Below are 17,321 nucleotides of genomic sequence, written 5' to 3' on the forward strand. Positions count from 1 at the left end.
ACAATTCTTCTCGCTTAGGAAGTTTTATTAATTAAACCCTTAATAAACTATAAGTATACTAAAATAAAATACTCTAAAAAAGCGTTTGCTTAAAGCCTCCCTGTGAGATATGCTTTAATAAAATTATTGCTGTTATTTCCTTTACAGTGTGGAGTCAGCCAGGAACTGTAAGATAGTTATGACTCTTTTAATGGGAGGAGAAATTAACCAGAGAGAAATTACTCAAAAGAGAATTAATAAACTATGCAAGCTGAAACTATCAAAGAACCGGCAACACTATGAAAAGGTGTTTAAATTCCCCTGTGCTTCCAAGTGCTGAAAGAAATTGTACCACAACAGGATACCTCTAGGTAGGATATTTCAAAAAGCAATAAACACCACTTCTAAGTGAAAGGATGGGGTTGGGGAAACATTCACTATTCATATAGTTCTTTGGTTATTACAGCCAAGTGGGAAGTTTTGAGGCACCAAAGGCACACGGCTAATTATTCCCTCTTTCCTTATATTAAAAGCATTTCAGGGCTTCCCTGGTGGCGCAGTGGTTGAGAGTCCGCCTGCCGAGGCAGGGGACACGGGTTCGTGCCCCGGTCCGGGAAGATCCCACATACCGCGGAGCGGCTGGGCCCGTGAGCCATGGCTGCTGAGCCTGCGCGTCCGGAGCCTGTGCTCCGCAACGGGAGAGGCCACAACAGTGAGAGGCCTGCGTAAAGCAAAAAAAAAAAAAAAAAAAAGCATTTCAACAACTGCCTCAAATATCTGATTCCCAGAGGCACACCTACCAGATATATTTAGAAAAAGCGAAATGTCCTTTAGAAAGTATATTATCTAAACTGCACAGGATTTGTTGTCAGAGTTTCGATCGATTCTTCACAGGTATGGGAGGCGCCAAGACTGCACTAGGTGTTCCTCTTCCTATGACAGGTGTGTTATTAGCACAGGTGTGTTATTATCAGTATACCTGCTTCTCTTCTCCACTAAATTATATGGAGAGGGCGTTATACCTGCACTGTCCACCACGGTGCGGAGCACACAGGAGAGAGTCAACGAGTATCTTTTGAATGAACATTACCATCATACATTCCCATCTTTCAACATGTTATCAAGTCACAAAGGAACATTACTTTAGCCAGATTAATCTTGCTCAGACAACTAGATCAATCCTCTTCTTTTAATGGTTCAGAGTACTCTCACACACTCAAAGTCAATGACATTAAAACCAATTAGAGGGCTTCCCTGGTGGCGCCGTGGTTGAGAGTCCGCCTGCCGATGCAGGGGACACGGGTTCATGCCCCGGTCTGGGAAGGTCCCACATGCCGCAGAGTGGCTGGGCCCGTGAGCCATGGCCGCTGAGCCTGCGCGTCTGGAGCCTGTGCTCCGCAACGGGAGAGGCCACAACAGTGAGAGGCCCGCGTACCGCAAAAAAAAAAAAAAAAAAAAAAATTAGAAAAAGACCCAATCAAGGGATGGCCAGCTCTGTCAGCCTGGTACCACCACCACTTCTCTCCCTGCCTATCTCCTGGAAGGCGCCAAGGCAATAAAAATACATCACTTTCTACCCCCCCGTCCCCCCGCCAGCTGTTCACTAAAAGGGACCACGGGCAGGAGCTGCTCGAGTGCCTGTCACGGCTGGGGTCTTCCTCTGCTCTTGTCTCATCCCTTTCTCCTGGGGCCAAAGAGGAAACCAAAATACTTCCTCCCAGCAGAGACTAAAGACTCTGATTGATCTGACTGTCCTCTTTTATGAAAGCTGAGGGAAGAGAAATGGTAGGAACATGAGGGGAAGAAAAATGGGGAAAGAAAAGGGAAGAGGGTTCTAAGGTTACTTGTTTTACTACCGCACCATCACCGACAGCTCGGACACTCCTACTACTGGACACATTTGGGGGTGGGGACGCCACTCTGAAGAGGTTTTAGTACATTAAGTAATGAATCAGGACTGTAGTATCTTCATCTGTGTCATCCCGGGACAGTAACTTAGAAAAGTCTTCACTACCCTCCTTCCCATCATGCCTTTTCCATTCCTTGCTGACAAGATTGGGACCCGTATGAAGGGGCTCCTGCAGCAATGCCAAAGCTCATGCTTCAAGTCCTCATCCTCTTTGGTGGTCCGACAGAGCCAGAGTTTCCCAGCACTAAGTCAGCTATTTACATAGAGACCTGCTTAGTTTGGGCTTTGTTGTTTATTTCTCCTGGGCCATTTAATTTGATGCTCCACTTACTTTGGCTTACAGCTAAAACTGTTTTAAAGTCACCTCCGCTGAATGAAGAGTATCGAATGTGTTTTATACCACGACACTCATACGTGAAGGTGTTAGAAATCAGTATTTATTCTGACAATCTTTTTCTACTTATCTTTAGAAAAAGAGAAGGAGACACTGATGGATGACTTACTCTGTATGGGATTCTGCTGACGGTTCTTCCACAGGCACATGGCAATGAAAGCCATGAGAATGAGCACCATTACACCCAGAACGCAGCCAACGATCAGATACAGCATGTCACTGCTTCTGGCGGGGCTGGTTGCGGGCCCAGCATTTCCTCCACCACCCGAAGAATTTGGAGGGGTGCTCAGGTCTTTGACAGGATACTCAGAAGCTCCAGGAACCCGTTTCACTAGTTGAAATATACAGGAAAACATGATGTCAGAGTGAAGACAGACTCGATGAAATGGTTTACTCTCCGAAGGAGGTCTGGTTAGGAATCCAAGCCAGTCTGTTTAGGCTTGGGACTGAGATGATCTGACCACCAATGAGTCACAAAGAGGGCTCAAAAGTTTAAAAATCAAATGTCAAGGTTTTAGGTCACAAATTCTAAAGAAATTATAAGATCAGAGACACAGAGGCACTTGGTCTAACCCAAACTGCTGTACGATTATCTGCTCAATTGTACTTGCAGAAGACTCCCAAAGAGTTGACACAAAACTATTTCAACTTACAGATGGGACAAAAACTCCTTTTGATCTGATACACTTTGAGCTGAATAAGACTCACAATTAGATATTTTATGCCTCTCGCATGTGAATCATATTAGAAGACATGACCCTGGACTACTAGAACAATTATATACAATTCCAAAAACGTCACACATAATATTAAACTTCCAAAGCCAAAAAATTTTGGAGTCCACATAAACGCAGCGCTTTTACCTAATTCACTGGGTACTCTGGATAATGGCAACCACAAAAGCTAATAACAGGTGGGACAGAAACCCCATTTTCTCTGTCCCAAACAACATGCTCTTGATGCTTTAAATGTCATAGAAAAGCAGTAGAGCATAGTGGCTGATGGCCTGATCTTTAGAACCAGACTGCCCAGGTGTTTAACCTGTTCCATCATTTATCCTTAGCTGTAAGACTTTGACCTCCAATTTCTGCATGTGGAAAATGGAGATAATAACAGCCCCATCATAAGGCTGTCATGAAGAGTAAAGCTCTCAGCATGGAGCCTGGCACGCGGCAGTGTTCAATCCATTTTGTCATTATTATTCGTTATTATTGTATACTTCCTGTTATGGCTCCTAATAACTTACAGGAGCACAGTGGTCGTTCAAAAAATCTACTTCAACAAACATTCTGTTGGGGTTCTATTTTCTAGCAACTTCAACTACGCAGAACAGGGCTGGAAATCAGTCAACGAGAGGCTGCCTTTCCAAGGAAAGAGCTCTCCATCACTGAAAGCTGGAAGAATACCTGGCAGAGAGTCTCTATAGGAAATTTCTACTTTGGGTGGTACGTTGGATTATACAATTCTAAGGTCCCTGACAATTCCAAAGACAACAAACAAGTTTCTGAGACAAAAATGGATGTTACAGATCGCACATGAAATACCATGATTACTCATAGGGAAGTCCGTCAGGTTTATGCACTCTTTATTTACTCTTCATGTACTCAAAATTCCACCAAGCTTGAGGACCAGTTGCCAACCTCTCACTGAAGTCAGAAACTTTTGCAGTGGATGGTGAGTGACATGGTCCCATTAACATGAAGAAGAAGAGACAGCAGGAGCATGACATGAGCAATGTGAGGTGAAAAACATAAAGAGAAAGCAGAGGACTAAAGAAAAGTCGTGACAGTCTATGATCTTCAAGGGTGGGGGAAAGAGGCTGGCCTCCAATATTTACTGAATTACTAAAGATAAGACAATTGCTCTTCACAGCAAGAACTCTGAGTCATTTCTTTAAAAGGAAAAATCATGCATCAAATGTTCTACTTCAACAGGCTGGGACTGTGTAACACATTTTAGAAACCCATTCAGTATGAACAGTTAACATTTTAAAGTGTTTTGTTTTTCACTGATCTGAAAGTCTGTAGGCAGAACCTTTGATTCCCCAGCAAAATCAATCAATAATACTTAAAAACAGCACAGTTAGCACTTATTGTCTATGTTTTATGTTCTGCCTGGCTAGACTCTTAAAAGTCTTGGGAACAGAGATGAGAAATTTCCTTTTTATGTAATTTTGCTCCAAGTTTCACAGCACTCTGGAGGCAAGTAAGAAATGCTCATGAACATATCACGGTGTTCAGTACAAAAAGGTACGCAAGTATATGCTAAACAGGTGAAATTCAAGGTAAGTCTACAGGTCTGTGTGTATATATGTTTAAATGTGAATTTAATATGTGGGTTTTGCAGCAGGAAGACACATGATTCAGAATTAAACAAGGAAACCGAGTCTTAGCTTTGTAATTCAATCTTTCTGAGCCTGTTTCTACTTTGGCTATTTCTATTATTCAAGTGTGGTATCTTCTGTTTTCAACGATGGTAATATTTTACAGCTAATCTATGTATGCAGACAGAGCTGAGAATTTCACTTTAGAATTATCGACTAATTCTGAACTTTACTACACTTCATTGAACGAGTAGGTAGTGTTATGCATATCTGTCATTCAAGAAACCACTTTAAACGTACGTAGTGCTTTTCCTTAAAAATCCTTATACTTTTTTTTTAAGGATTCTAGTTCTCACAGCAGTCTCAGATAATTAGTCAGCAAATATTTCTGTTCCTTCATGGAGGAAAACAAAGGAAATGACTTACTCAGAGTCACACAGAAGTTAATGAATACAATGAACGCTTATGTAAACTATTCTTAAGGCAAGTTCTCTAGCCGACAGGAGGCTAGACTGTTGGGACAGTCTAAATGGATACACCTAAAAAACGGTCCAAAGTTTCTTTAGTAAATATATCGATAGTCAGGAGGAATAATCCAGAGTTCAGAATTCTAGTTCTGTCCGGGGAGAAAGCACTAATTCTGACCCCTCCCCTACCTTTCGTCTCACAGATCATCACGTTACTAAACTCGCTCTCTCCTCCTTCATTGAAGCACTGCATTTTAATATCATAGGAGGTTTCTGGCTGCAGGTGGCCTATCATGTGCCACTGCTTTGAACCTAGAAAGGAAAAATAAAAGATAAGCTTTACAACCCACAACCTAAACAACACTGTCAATAAAATCACTTAGAAATTTTGAAATGAGGTTGGAGCAGCAGCCATCACCATATAGTCAGTTTGTGCAATAAAAGTGTACTTCATATAAATATTTTAGCAATGCACAACAGATAAATAGCATTTCTATTACATGGCATGAAAAAATGGTAAAGAGAAGAGAGAAACTGAATTAAAGCTCTACCTGTGTGTGGGCAGACTTTGTTTCATTACAAGTAATTAGTAGTAAGTCCTTCATAAAATACATGTTAATTTTATGCAGAAGTAAAACAAAACAAAACAAAAAACCACCTCAAGTCCTTTGATCCCCTACTTCAGCCCAGCAAGTCAATCACTCTCTCCACCTAACCAGAAAGCAACGCCACGTATGAGGTCAGAAAACGGTGCCTTACCAGAACAAGTGACCACTTACAAGACAGGTCTCAGCGAAACTCTCAATTCCACTGTAATAGACACAACATGATCCAACATATAAATGAATGCCTGAATTCGAGAACAGTCAGAAAGCAAAGTCTACTATGGGAAACTCTTGGCTATCGCTCCCACCATTTCTTTCCTTTTGCACCAGGGTCTCCAAACCACACAAGCATCTCTAACAGAATAATTCTGTTATCCATGGTGCGCAGCCAGCATTTCATTTAGAAACACTTCTAAACTGAACACTCCAGTATAAATGACTCTCCGTTTTTACTTCTGTGGACCTGTGACAAACTTTAATAAACAGGGACACTTCTGCCAGACTCAATGAACTCTTCAATCACTTTTAATCCTTCTTAGAAAATACCTCTTCAACCTGTTTCCACTGTTTCTTAGAAACTCAACTATACCACCAACTGATTTAAGAGTCGATTAAAGGGGAAGAAAAACAAACCAAAACCAATCCACACATACAAGTCATATCTACTTGGCTGACAGGACCAATAGCTCTGGGATCCTTTCTAACTCAACACAGACAAAAACACCTTGACCCGGAAGCACCCTGACCCCTTTCCAGGGCACCAACACAAAGCCCCTCGTTCATATTTTACAAGCCCCATATTTTATAAGGAAGAGAACCTGCTTGTTTTAGGATCAAGGGACTATGAAGAGCTCAAGAAGTGAGGAATTCTATGCCCCATTTATAAGTGTAAAGAGGACCCTAAAAGAAACTTGACTCAAAATCTACGCGAGACAGGAACAGATCTATTTTTAAATTCCAAAAACGTTTCTAAAAGACTTCAACTTTTTTCTGTATCTTTAGGTCTTTCCCAGCCTTCCACTCACCTATCACCATTCGCTTGAATAATTATTACACTAGATTTGAAGTTTTCCTTTCGTAGCACTAGTAAAAAAAAATGGAATTACACTAAACTTCTGATATGTTTCTAATAAGAGAGAATAAAGTAATACATATTTTGTTAGATTAACATCCCGTTGTTATGGTAACTATTCCAATTACAGGAAATATCGGCAAAGAGAAAGTTTTACGGCTCACTGATGAATAAGACACCTAAGTGCATTATTAGGTTTAAAATCAACCAACCAGCGTATCCTTTGCTTAGCAAGCAGTTTTTTTCTCCAAGAATATTTTAGAAAGGGTAAAAAACCAAAGCACAGGCTTAAAGATCAGGATGACTGATACTTTGATTTACCTAGAACTCAACTTAATTTACAAGATTAAAATATTCATTACGAAAACATGGTATGTTGGAAACATTCAGTTTATCTAAATGTGGAACCTAATTCAGAAGATAGGATAACTGAATATAATTGCTCTTCTCTTACTGTATTCTTTAACAATGTAATTGTGTTTCAAAGCTTAAAGAATTTTGAGTCAATATATGTAAGTAATCTAAAACTTTAAAGAAAACTTTAGGTAGAAAGGATGAATACTTCTCCTCGGTTTGGGAAAACAAGCCAATAGTTTCCAACTGCCACAAAAAGAATTTCAAGTGCATAAACTTGAAAATAAGGAAGGAGCAAATTACACAGCACAGTGAAGCCCACTTAAACATCTAACTGCTCCATCTATTACGTTCATAAACAAGTTCTCTGTGAACCATAAGGCAAAGCTCACATGTACAGACGCTTGTAGTGAAAACAAAGTCTTCTTCAGAGCAATTTCCCAGTTCCACACTCAACAGTCACATCACTCAAGTCTGCAGAAGTTCAAAGATTTAACTAGAGAATATAGTTTAGAAACTCTTTATCAGCGGATTATTTCTAGAGTAAAACCCAGAAGGGTGGGGAAGAGAGTGATACCGATGGAGACAGAGAGGGATGTTCATTTTACTGACATTTGCCTTGTTTAGAAGGATTTTCTAACAAAAGTGTAGCCTCCCTCAAAAGATTTTAAAAATAAAAATCTGATAGCCCCACTCGCCTAACCCAGATAAACTGAAATGAAGACCGAGCCAGGACTAAAGTGTAGATCAGTCACAATTCTTTTCATTTCATTTTTTAAACAGTTTTTTTATGAAGTAAAATATGCATATGGAAAAGTACCCATTATTGTACAGCTGAATGTTCACGAGCAGAACACAGCCATGGGACCAGCACGCAGGTGAAGAGAGAGAGGGGTCCTGGCTCCCCCATCCCCATCATGCTTCTGCCTGCCACTGCTCCCTCAAGGCAGCTACTATCTCAACTTCACAGAATCCTTTTGCCACTAACAATGGATCTTTCCACATTTCCCCAATTCTTAACGTCTAAGCAGATTTGGGGGACTCGTTTCTTTCCTACTTTTCCAGATTAAGAAAAGAGAAACAATCACTCTTTCATTCAAAAAATATGCTGGGTATTAAAACTTAGACAATAAATTTTTCATCATATTACCAAAGTAATTCCATTGGATAAACAGTAAAAGGAATGCTGCAATATTTCAAGAAACATGATGGCGCATATTAAAAGTAATTTATTATAAGACTACTTGTAACAAAAAACTATGTGGCAGTATTTGACGTCGAGAATTCAGAGGAAAGAAACCTTGGCCTGGGACGATTTCCTGACCCAATCCATTAGGAGATGAATATTTCAAAAAAGAAGAATCTTGGAGTGAAAAAAAGACCTTGAAAGAAGCTTTCCTCCCAAACTAAGAATCCCTTCCAAGATATCACTGAGAAACAGGCACCCAGCTTCTACTGAACACCTCCCGAATTAGGGAGCTTATTATTTTGTGAGAGAACTATGTTAAAAATGCAGTATTGGAGGGTTCTTCTTCGCAAACTTTCCTTGTAGCCTCACTCTCCCACCCCAACAGCTTGAGTTCCTCTTAAACATCCTAGTCCTTAAATACTTGGAGACAGCTGTGCTGTTGCTAGTTCATTGTCTTTTTTCCAACCTGATCACTCCCAGACACTCCACTGTTCTTTCTGGACTCCAAGCATTCATTCATTCCTTCATTCAATAAACACCAAACATCTCATCACTGTAGGACTTGGGACACAGCTGTGGGAAAGAAGGCCCTTTGCCCACAAGGAGGTTAACATTTAGTGGGGGAGACAAACTTTCAGCAAATAATTCCGTACACACACACATACACACAACTAAACTAGGATAAACTGCATGAAGTAAACATAAAGCACATGGTTAGAAATCACAAGGGCATCTCCTTTCAATGGGAGGGGGTTCTCTGAGCAAGGAACATTCAAGCACACAACAGACAGAAGTGGAGGTCCTAGATGAAGCCTTGGGGGAGGTAGCTGGAACTGCCGTGTGCCAAGGTCCCGAGGCAAGAAAGATCTTAGTGCACACGAGGAGACAGAAATAAGGCCCATGCATGACGGAAGACACGGTGAGAAAGGGAGAGTGCGTGACACATGACACATAGTGGAGGTGAGGCAGACGCCAGCCAGACCACGTGCGGCCCTCAGACCACAGGCAAAGTTCCGGATTACATTTTCTTTTTCTTTCTTTCTTTTTTAAAATTAATTAATTAATTAATTTTATTTTTGGTTGTGCAGCGCAGCTTGTGGATTCCCCATCCAGGGGTTGAACCTGGGTCCTTGGCAGTGCAAGTGCGGAGTCCTAACCACTGGACCGCCAGGGAAGTCCCTGGATTATATTTTAAATGTAGTCAAAAGGCAGTTTCAACACCCTTTGCGCTCTCGGCTGTTTTCTTCTCTACATATATTCAACTTCTCAGCATCTCTAAAAATGGGTAACACGCTCAAGATGTGATCTTTCTAGGACAGACTTCAGTGGAACTGTTGCCTGAGACATTCTTTTTTTAAATATAGCTAGAAGTTGTCGTTGATTTTTATATTCAGGCCACTATTCATTTAAACAAAACAGAAAAATTTTTTCAGGTGAACTACTGACAAATCATATCTCCCCCACTCTTTTGTAACTGACTGTTTCTTTAAGCAAATGCAAGATGGTATATATACAGTTGACCCTTGAACAACGTGGGTGCACTTTTACACAGATACTCGGTAGTAAATGCTACACTAATACACAGCCTGTGGTGGGTTGAACCTGCAGATGTGGAGGAACCCTGGATATAGAGGGCCGACTGTAAGTTATACGAGGATTAACCTCCCCATTCTTCAAGGGTCCACTGCACTAAATTGGTAAAATTATCTTTCTTTGGGAAAAATTCAAAGCAATAGTACATATACCATTTCATGTTTTTACTCTATCTTAACCTGGGATAATGTTTTTCATAATATTTATAAACCCTCTCCCTCCAAAGCTCCTTTATTAGGAATCCCACTTGTCCTTGTAACTTACCTTCTACAATATCCCTCTTGTAATCACTGTCATTGTCACTATCTGTTGGTCGGTAATAGATATAAAATCCTTGAATGGGAGTGTTATTGTTACTTGATGGAATGTACTAGAAAAGAGAAGCAAAGACTTGTCAAAGACAAAAATAAATGTAACTTTCACATCCATTAAGATTTATTTATCTGTGTGGCAATATTTTTTTAGCTTCATTTTGCAAACATCCTTGATGGCCATTTTAAATTTAATTTAAAGGTATTCAAAGGTATTAGGAGCATTTTAGCTTATTGCAGGGCTAAACAAAAATAAAGCAATATATCTCACCAGGTTCAAAGACATAAAAGTACATTGGGTTCAAAAGGAATAAAACATGAAATGGCGATTAAGTTAACACTTGGATGAGAGCTGAGGAGACAATCATTTTATTTTTAAACCTGTCCCTCTTATAACATGTGATCTTACACAAATATCTGTGCCCTTCAATTTCCCCTTACTTGAAAGTTCAAAAATTTGCTGTTCATAGTATTGTGTCACAAGATATTAAATTAACATGGCCAAATCAGAAACTCCTCTCATTAGAGAAGATGTTTTACTTACCGTCCACTTGAGCATGATCTGAGTATCACTGACAGCTTCTGTGTATGCGATGTGAGGTCCAGTTATCGGACGGTTAGAAAAACGATTGGGGAACCCAGCCACCTGATAAGGACGAGAGGCTGAACTCCGAAAACTCTCACCATAATGGTTGATAGCAATGACCCTAAATTTGTATGTTGAACCTTTTGAGGGGGGGGAAGAAAACCATAATTTTTTAAAAGCTATAATAAGACATCTGAAAGGACAATATTCAAAATACGACAATTGTGCTTAAGTATCTCTCTACAATAACGACAACATCCTCGAAAGCCTAGATGGTGAATAGATTTCAATGCAGTTGCCAACTCCTATTCACTGGTATTGCATGTGTTCACTGTGCGTGTTCAAGATTACAAGACCTTATTGGGAGTCACTGGGAGAGATGGATGATGTCCGTCATGGAAGGTGGCAGGGAGAAAATGGGAAAGAGCACGTTACTCTTTCAGCATCCTGTTCTAAAGTCATACCCATCAAATACAGGACTAGCTGGTGTATCTGTGCTCAGAACTAGGTTCTTTTCCCTTTGAAAGAAACAACTGAAGCGAAGTTTAATACGGTGAATACGTTTGTGAAGAGGCACTGTGTGGGTGATAGCAGATGTCACTCTGCTCCCGCTAATAATAGGATAAGGGGAGCAGATTTAAGCTACAACAGAAGGTATCTGTTTGGATTAGATATTAAGAACTTTAAAAAAAACTCTAAGGATTGTGAGTTTCTGAAAATCTGAATCTAAAGAATAAATTAGACTCCTAAAGCAAGTTTCCTAAAAGCTCAAAAATAACCCCTGGGCATCTGAAGACAGTCTTTTCTGTCTGTAAAATGTTCCTTAGCTTTGCCATCTTAAAACTGCCATCTTCTCCCAACTGTACCTACGTGTTCCTGGGCTCCCCATGTTACCTGTTTAGACAAACACAGGTATTTGCTACTAAAGTACATTTAAAAGTCCATCAACAAAAATGGTCATGAAACCCAAACAAATAAAAGTAAAGAAAGTTGATTTGTGATTCCTGCTTTTCTCTCTTACAGATTAATTTCTTTCATACACTGGGGGGCTGGGGGAGTCCCCTGCTGCTGAAACAAAACTTACAGAACAGAGAGGTGTTAGTGTTTTCTCGTCTTCATAAAATAAAGCAATGGGTCTAACCATGCTGAGATGCATCATCAGATCGATTTTAGTCAAATAAGCAATTTTTCTCTTAAAATATTCATTCACAGCAAAACAGACACACACACACACACACACACACAGATGTCACCACAACACTGTTTCTATTTATTCGCAGTTAGAAATAATCTAAAACCCAGAAATGATGAATGGTTAAGAAAATCATGGTGTACTTACTTGGTAGATAGACAGTTATTAAAATTGAGTTTCTGAAGAATTGTTAATGATATTGGAAAATGCATACGATATAATATAGGGGAAAGGGGTCACAAGATAATATTTATGGCACGATCCTGGTTTGTATTAGAAAGGAAAAAAGACTAGAAAGAAATACAACAAAATATAAACAGTGGTTATCTCTGGATGGGTGGGTTTCAGGTGACTATTCTCTTTTTATATTTTATTTTCAAATTTTTATACAATAAGCTCATATTACTTTAACAATTAGAAGAATATGAGATTATTAAGAATTTGCATCTAAAGTCAGCACTGATGGTTTAAAAGAAAATGTTTTCATATCACTACCTGGCTCTAAACTACGCACTTCCACAGAAAGTTTGGAAGGAGGAATGTCTTCAGCTGCCACCAGCCAATCGCTAGTCCGCATCCGTTTATATTCGACCTTGAAGGCAGTGATTGGAGACCCCCCATTTGCCCGAGGAATCCAAGTGACATAGACGGACGTCTCTGATGCAGTGGAGATAGTGGGCCGATCAGGTGCCTCTGGGACTGGAAATGGAAACGTTCATTTCAATAACCCGCGGCAGCAGAGACAAGAATGACTCAAATCGACTGCAAGGGATAAATCCCAAACATCATTGTCTTAACGGCTCTTCACCAAACTTCTTTCCAGAGTTAACAGTATTATGACTACCCTCCTGTCCTCTGTTAAAAGCTAATGGGCAATGAAATTGCCAAATACAGCACGGAAGGAAGGAAGAGTGAAAATTTTTATATATATATATATATATATATATATATATTTTTTTTTTTTTTTCCGGTACGCGGGCCTCTCACTGTTGTGGCCTCTCCCGTTGCAGAGCACAGGCTCCGGACACGCAGGCTCAGCGGCCATGGCTCATGGGCCCAGCCGCTCCGCAGCATGTGGGCTCTTCCCGGACCGGGGCACGAACCCGTGTCCCCTGCATCGGCAGGCGGACTCTCAACCACTGCGCCACCAGGGAAGCCCCCAAATTTATAAATTTGATAATTAGCTCTAAAACACTGAAAGTTAATGAGTATGATCATTATGACCATGCTATCTTGGATTCCTGGCTAAAACAGTGAATACGTAATTATTACTTGGTGCTTCAAGTCTGACTGTGGTTAAAATTTACAGTAAATTTTCAAAATGATGTGTTACTTAAATGTTTTTCTTTACCCATCCAAGCTACAGAAAACATAGTCAGCAAACGATCTACAGATTATTATATTAGCTATTACTATTGTAGCCTATCAATAATCAGTAATGTAGCTATTACTTTTGTAGGAATGCTACTCCAAAGAACAGACTACAAGCAGTAAATAGGGATAAAACTTAACCAATAATATCAATACTAATAAAAATGGGAGGAGAGAAAACAGGAAGGCAGGATGCGCAGTTAAGAGACAAGTGCTATCAGGAAACTGATAATCCACGTGATCATGCACATGACCTTGTAGAAAAAGGGGGTCAGAGAGCTAATGTCTGGCAGTTTTCAGTTAGCACTGCCAAGGGGAGGGGATGTCCTAGTCCCCAAATGGGACGGTTTCAATTCTGTGGCAGGTAGAAACCTCAGCGGTGAGCTCATCAGTCATTTAAACCGTGTACCTAACACTTCTTGCTGACCAAGCAATCTTGTGGTTATAACGGGCTTCCCATTTGGTTCCTAAAGGAAAGGATGCAGATAGAAACAATCTGGTCTGTATGACAGTTACATTAAACTGCCCATTTCAGTTTACATTAATCACCTGTGAATTTTGTAAGAGTGAGCTGGTTCTCAAGAGACCAACTATCCTTTGGCATGCTAACAATCCAGTTTCTAGAGCTAAAACAAGGAGGACCAACTCTGGGCCACGGTTACATTACTCTGGTGAATTACTCAGGGAGCCCTGTCTCTGTCCAGCTTGGGCCTGGCCTCAAGCAACACCCCTCTGTCTCAACACCTCTTCAATCTGACTGCAAATACACAAGAACAAAATAATGTTGCATATGGTACCTGCATGGAGAAAACTGGCATTTTAAAAATAAACTGCTTAATGGATAAAAAGAGGAAGATATTCAAAGCAGGCAACTTGGCATGATACTTACTGTATTCCTTTCAAGTTAGAAAGCAATGGAAACAGAATGAATAGAAGTGTTAGTGAATCTCTTTTTTTTAATATCAGATAACCAAACAATTTCCTATGTTGATTCACGTGAGGTTAAAACTCATCAAAGAATACCACAGACCAAGTAGAAAAAGAAAGTTATTAGGGGAAAATCTCTCCTGAGAAGAATATCATCAATATGTAAAAGAAATAGTGTGTGACTGTTAGGAGATAGAAGAAAGAATACTGCTCTTGGCGTTCAAATATCTGACTGTGAATAGCAGTTCCACCACTTTCTGGATGGTGCATGTTGATGATCTTTCTAGATGACCTTAGGCAAGCTGCATAACCTCCTCGAGAGTCTCAGTTTCCTGATTTGTAAAATAGTTATGCTACCTTCCTCACAGGGATGCTGTGAAGATTAAATAAATCACTTCTTTATGGTTATCTCTGCTTGGATAACTCCAAACTCATGATTTCCAGAACAGAATCCACAATCTTCACCTAAAGATTCTTATTACCTATCTTGGTAAATGGTCCAAGTTGCCCAAGCCCAAGGCACCATATTTCTTCCTCTCATTCAGTGTAGATTCAACTCCCTTTATCTCTCACCTGTGTCCTCCTTCTCCACTCACACTGCCACTCTCTTTATTTCTAAGCCTCACTGTTGCCACTCCTCCTGTCCCATCTCTAAGATCCTTCAGGCTTCTTTATGGCTTCTGGGGAAAGACTAAATTTTTAAGTACATCATATACGGCACCCGCCCACCTCCCCACTGTAGCATCACTTCACACAGCAACCAGTCACGCTCAATAAAATCTCTGAATCTCTAAATGAAATAGAACATGTCATTCATCTGTCTCTGCACAAGGAGGGGTCTCTGCCTAGAACTCCTTCTCCTGTTTCTTCATCCAGCGGTAACATCTTATCTTTGAGGCTTAGCTCAGGACGCCTCTCATCACCACTGGGCCTCCTTCATAGCAAGTGAGTGATTTAGATATTTCTCTTTTTACCTCACAACAACAAGGGTGGAATCAAAATCACTGTTATGGGTTAATTTGTCTGTCTTCTCTACTATATTGGTATTGGTTTAATTGTCTGTATCATCCACTATACTGTAAACTTCTCCAAGGGCAAGATTTATTTTATTTCTGCTGCTCCAGCATTTAGTACAATGTGTTAAGTCATAAGGTTTTTGTTCTTCCGATGTCAGTTTTATACCTATGAAGTTGGCACTCCTATATCTGCTTAAGGAAGCGGAAAGGTTCCTCAGAAGTAAAAGGGCTCAAGAAAAAGCAGCTCATGATATTGAAGATGCAGAGGTGCTCCAGAGGGGTGTTCAAATGTTATGGCTTGCTTTTGTCTGAAACCAATGCATGGAAGACTATAAAAATAGGGAAGAGAAGCTTGACAATTCTTAGAGTTCAGCAATAAAATGTTAAGCCCTCCCTAGATCACGAAAAGCACATTATGTTGTAACAGTAGAATTCATGTGTGATTAAGTACTGAAAAGAAGTCTTTTGAAAATTCTACTGCTACGGCATCTAAAAACCGTAAGATATAACAATAATGCTGAGTATGCCATGTAGTCCATTCAATAATAAAAACTAAATCTTACTCTGGGTACCATCATACGTTTTGACAAAACATTTTTTTAAAAAAAGTCAGATGTTCAGAGTTCAAATGTAAATATGGTTTCCTTGCCAGAGAGGAGACAGAAAAATCCCTTTTGTGAGTTATAAAAACTTAGTATCATAACATTTTGAATTTGAGTTTAAATACAAACCATGGTACTTGGGTTACCAAGATCTGAATATAAAGGACATTTAAAAAATGGTTGAAATAGAACCTAAAGGAGCTGTATGGTAGGATATAATCTGAATAGTAAACAAACACCCTGTGCCACTCCACCCCCCAAATAATCTGAAACAGGTCAGTTACATCTGAAAACAAGCAAAATGAATAAATGAAGGGTCTTCTCTTTACCTCCACTGTGTCTGGAAGGATCTGTGAGTATCACTCCAAAGTTGTCTGCAGCCTCTGAAACAACAGGGCGCTTAGGGATGCCGACAGGTGGAGAGGAGGCCTGAGTGTTTTTGGATGATGTTGTTTTCTCTAGAAAGGTATAATAATAATATAATATAATATAAGCATCTATGTATAAATAAGAAAAGATACTATGAAACTCACCTGGCATATAGATATAAATATATAAACTTATCGTTACAGTGTCTAAATTTAAAACCTACATTGTAATTACTTAGCTAATATGAGGAATTAACTTTAAAAATTACTTTGGCTTTTTGTAGTACCTATAACTAAAATGTGTCTTTCTTCACCAGGCTAGCTTTAATTTACACATAGAAAAAATGACACAAGTGAAAAAGCCAAATGACTAGAGTAAAGGTTTTCAAACTATTCACTCATTTTTCTTTTTACTGTACATATTTCTTAATTCTGACACATAAATTCATTATTTAAGAACTCCTGTTAAGCTTCTTCACGAGAAAGCTGTCATGTTAAGTTTTAAAATTTCAAGAGGCAAAAAGTGAAATTGGGTGATTGTTTTAAAACTGAAATACATGCTTACTATTCAGTATTTGTAGGTCAGACTTTATAAACAACTAAGGACTAATTACGGAAGTTAACTCAAAATACATTTCAAATAAGAAATACTCGGTATTTTTCAGACCAGACTCAGTAATTAGATGAAAGGGTCTTTTTCTTTTTTTCTGTTTTAATTAATTAATTAATTATTTTTTGCCTCCACTGGTCTTTGTTGCTGGGCACGGGCTTTCTCTAGTTGTGGCGAGCAGGGCTACTCTTTGTTGTGGTATTTGGCTTCTCATTGTAGTGGCTTCTCTTGTTGTGCAGCACAGGCTCTAGGTGCGTGGGCTTCAGTAGTTGTGGCACACGGGCTCAGTAGTTGTGGCATATGGGCTCAGTAGTTGTGGTGCACGGGCTTAGTTGCTCCGCGGCATGTGGGATCTTTCTGGACCAGGGCTTGAACCTGTGTCCCCTGCATTGGCAGGTGGATTCTTAACCACTGCACCAGCAGGGAAGTCCGAAAGGATCTTTTTCAAAAGCC

At 39.8% G+C, this 17,321-nt stretch overlaps 1 protein-coding gene across 1 annotated transcript in view; it reads right to left on the reverse strand.

Annotated features, from left to right (window-relative positions):
* The window catches only part of CDON (cell adhesion associated, oncogene regulated), a 98,956-nt gene that overhangs the window by 20,647 nt on the left and 60,988 nt on the right, over positions 1-17,321 (reverse strand). Inside the window, exons 11-16 of the mRNA XM_060103793.1 lie at positions 16,220-16,348; positions 12,470-12,673; positions 10,741-10,922; positions 10,150-10,255; positions 5,262-5,384; positions 2,392-2,613 (exon numbers count right to left, since the gene is read on the reverse strand). Of these exons, the coding sequence (XP_059959776.1) occupies positions 2,392-2,613; positions 5,262-5,384; positions 10,150-10,255; positions 10,741-10,922; positions 12,470-12,673; positions 16,220-16,348 (966 nt within the window). The remainder of the gene's footprint in view (positions 1-2,391; positions 2,614-5,261; positions 5,385-10,149; positions 10,256-10,740; positions 10,923-12,469; positions 12,674-16,219; positions 16,349-17,321) is intronic.

Source organism: Mesoplodon densirostris, chromosome 7 (genome assembly GCF_025265405.1).
Source record: "Mesoplodon densirostris isolate mMesDen1 chromosome 7, mMesDen1 primary haplotype, whole genome shotgun sequence".
In the NCBI taxonomy this organism is placed as follows: domain Eukaryota; kingdom Metazoa; phylum Chordata; class Mammalia; order Artiodactyla; family Ziphiidae; genus Mesoplodon; species Mesoplodon densirostris.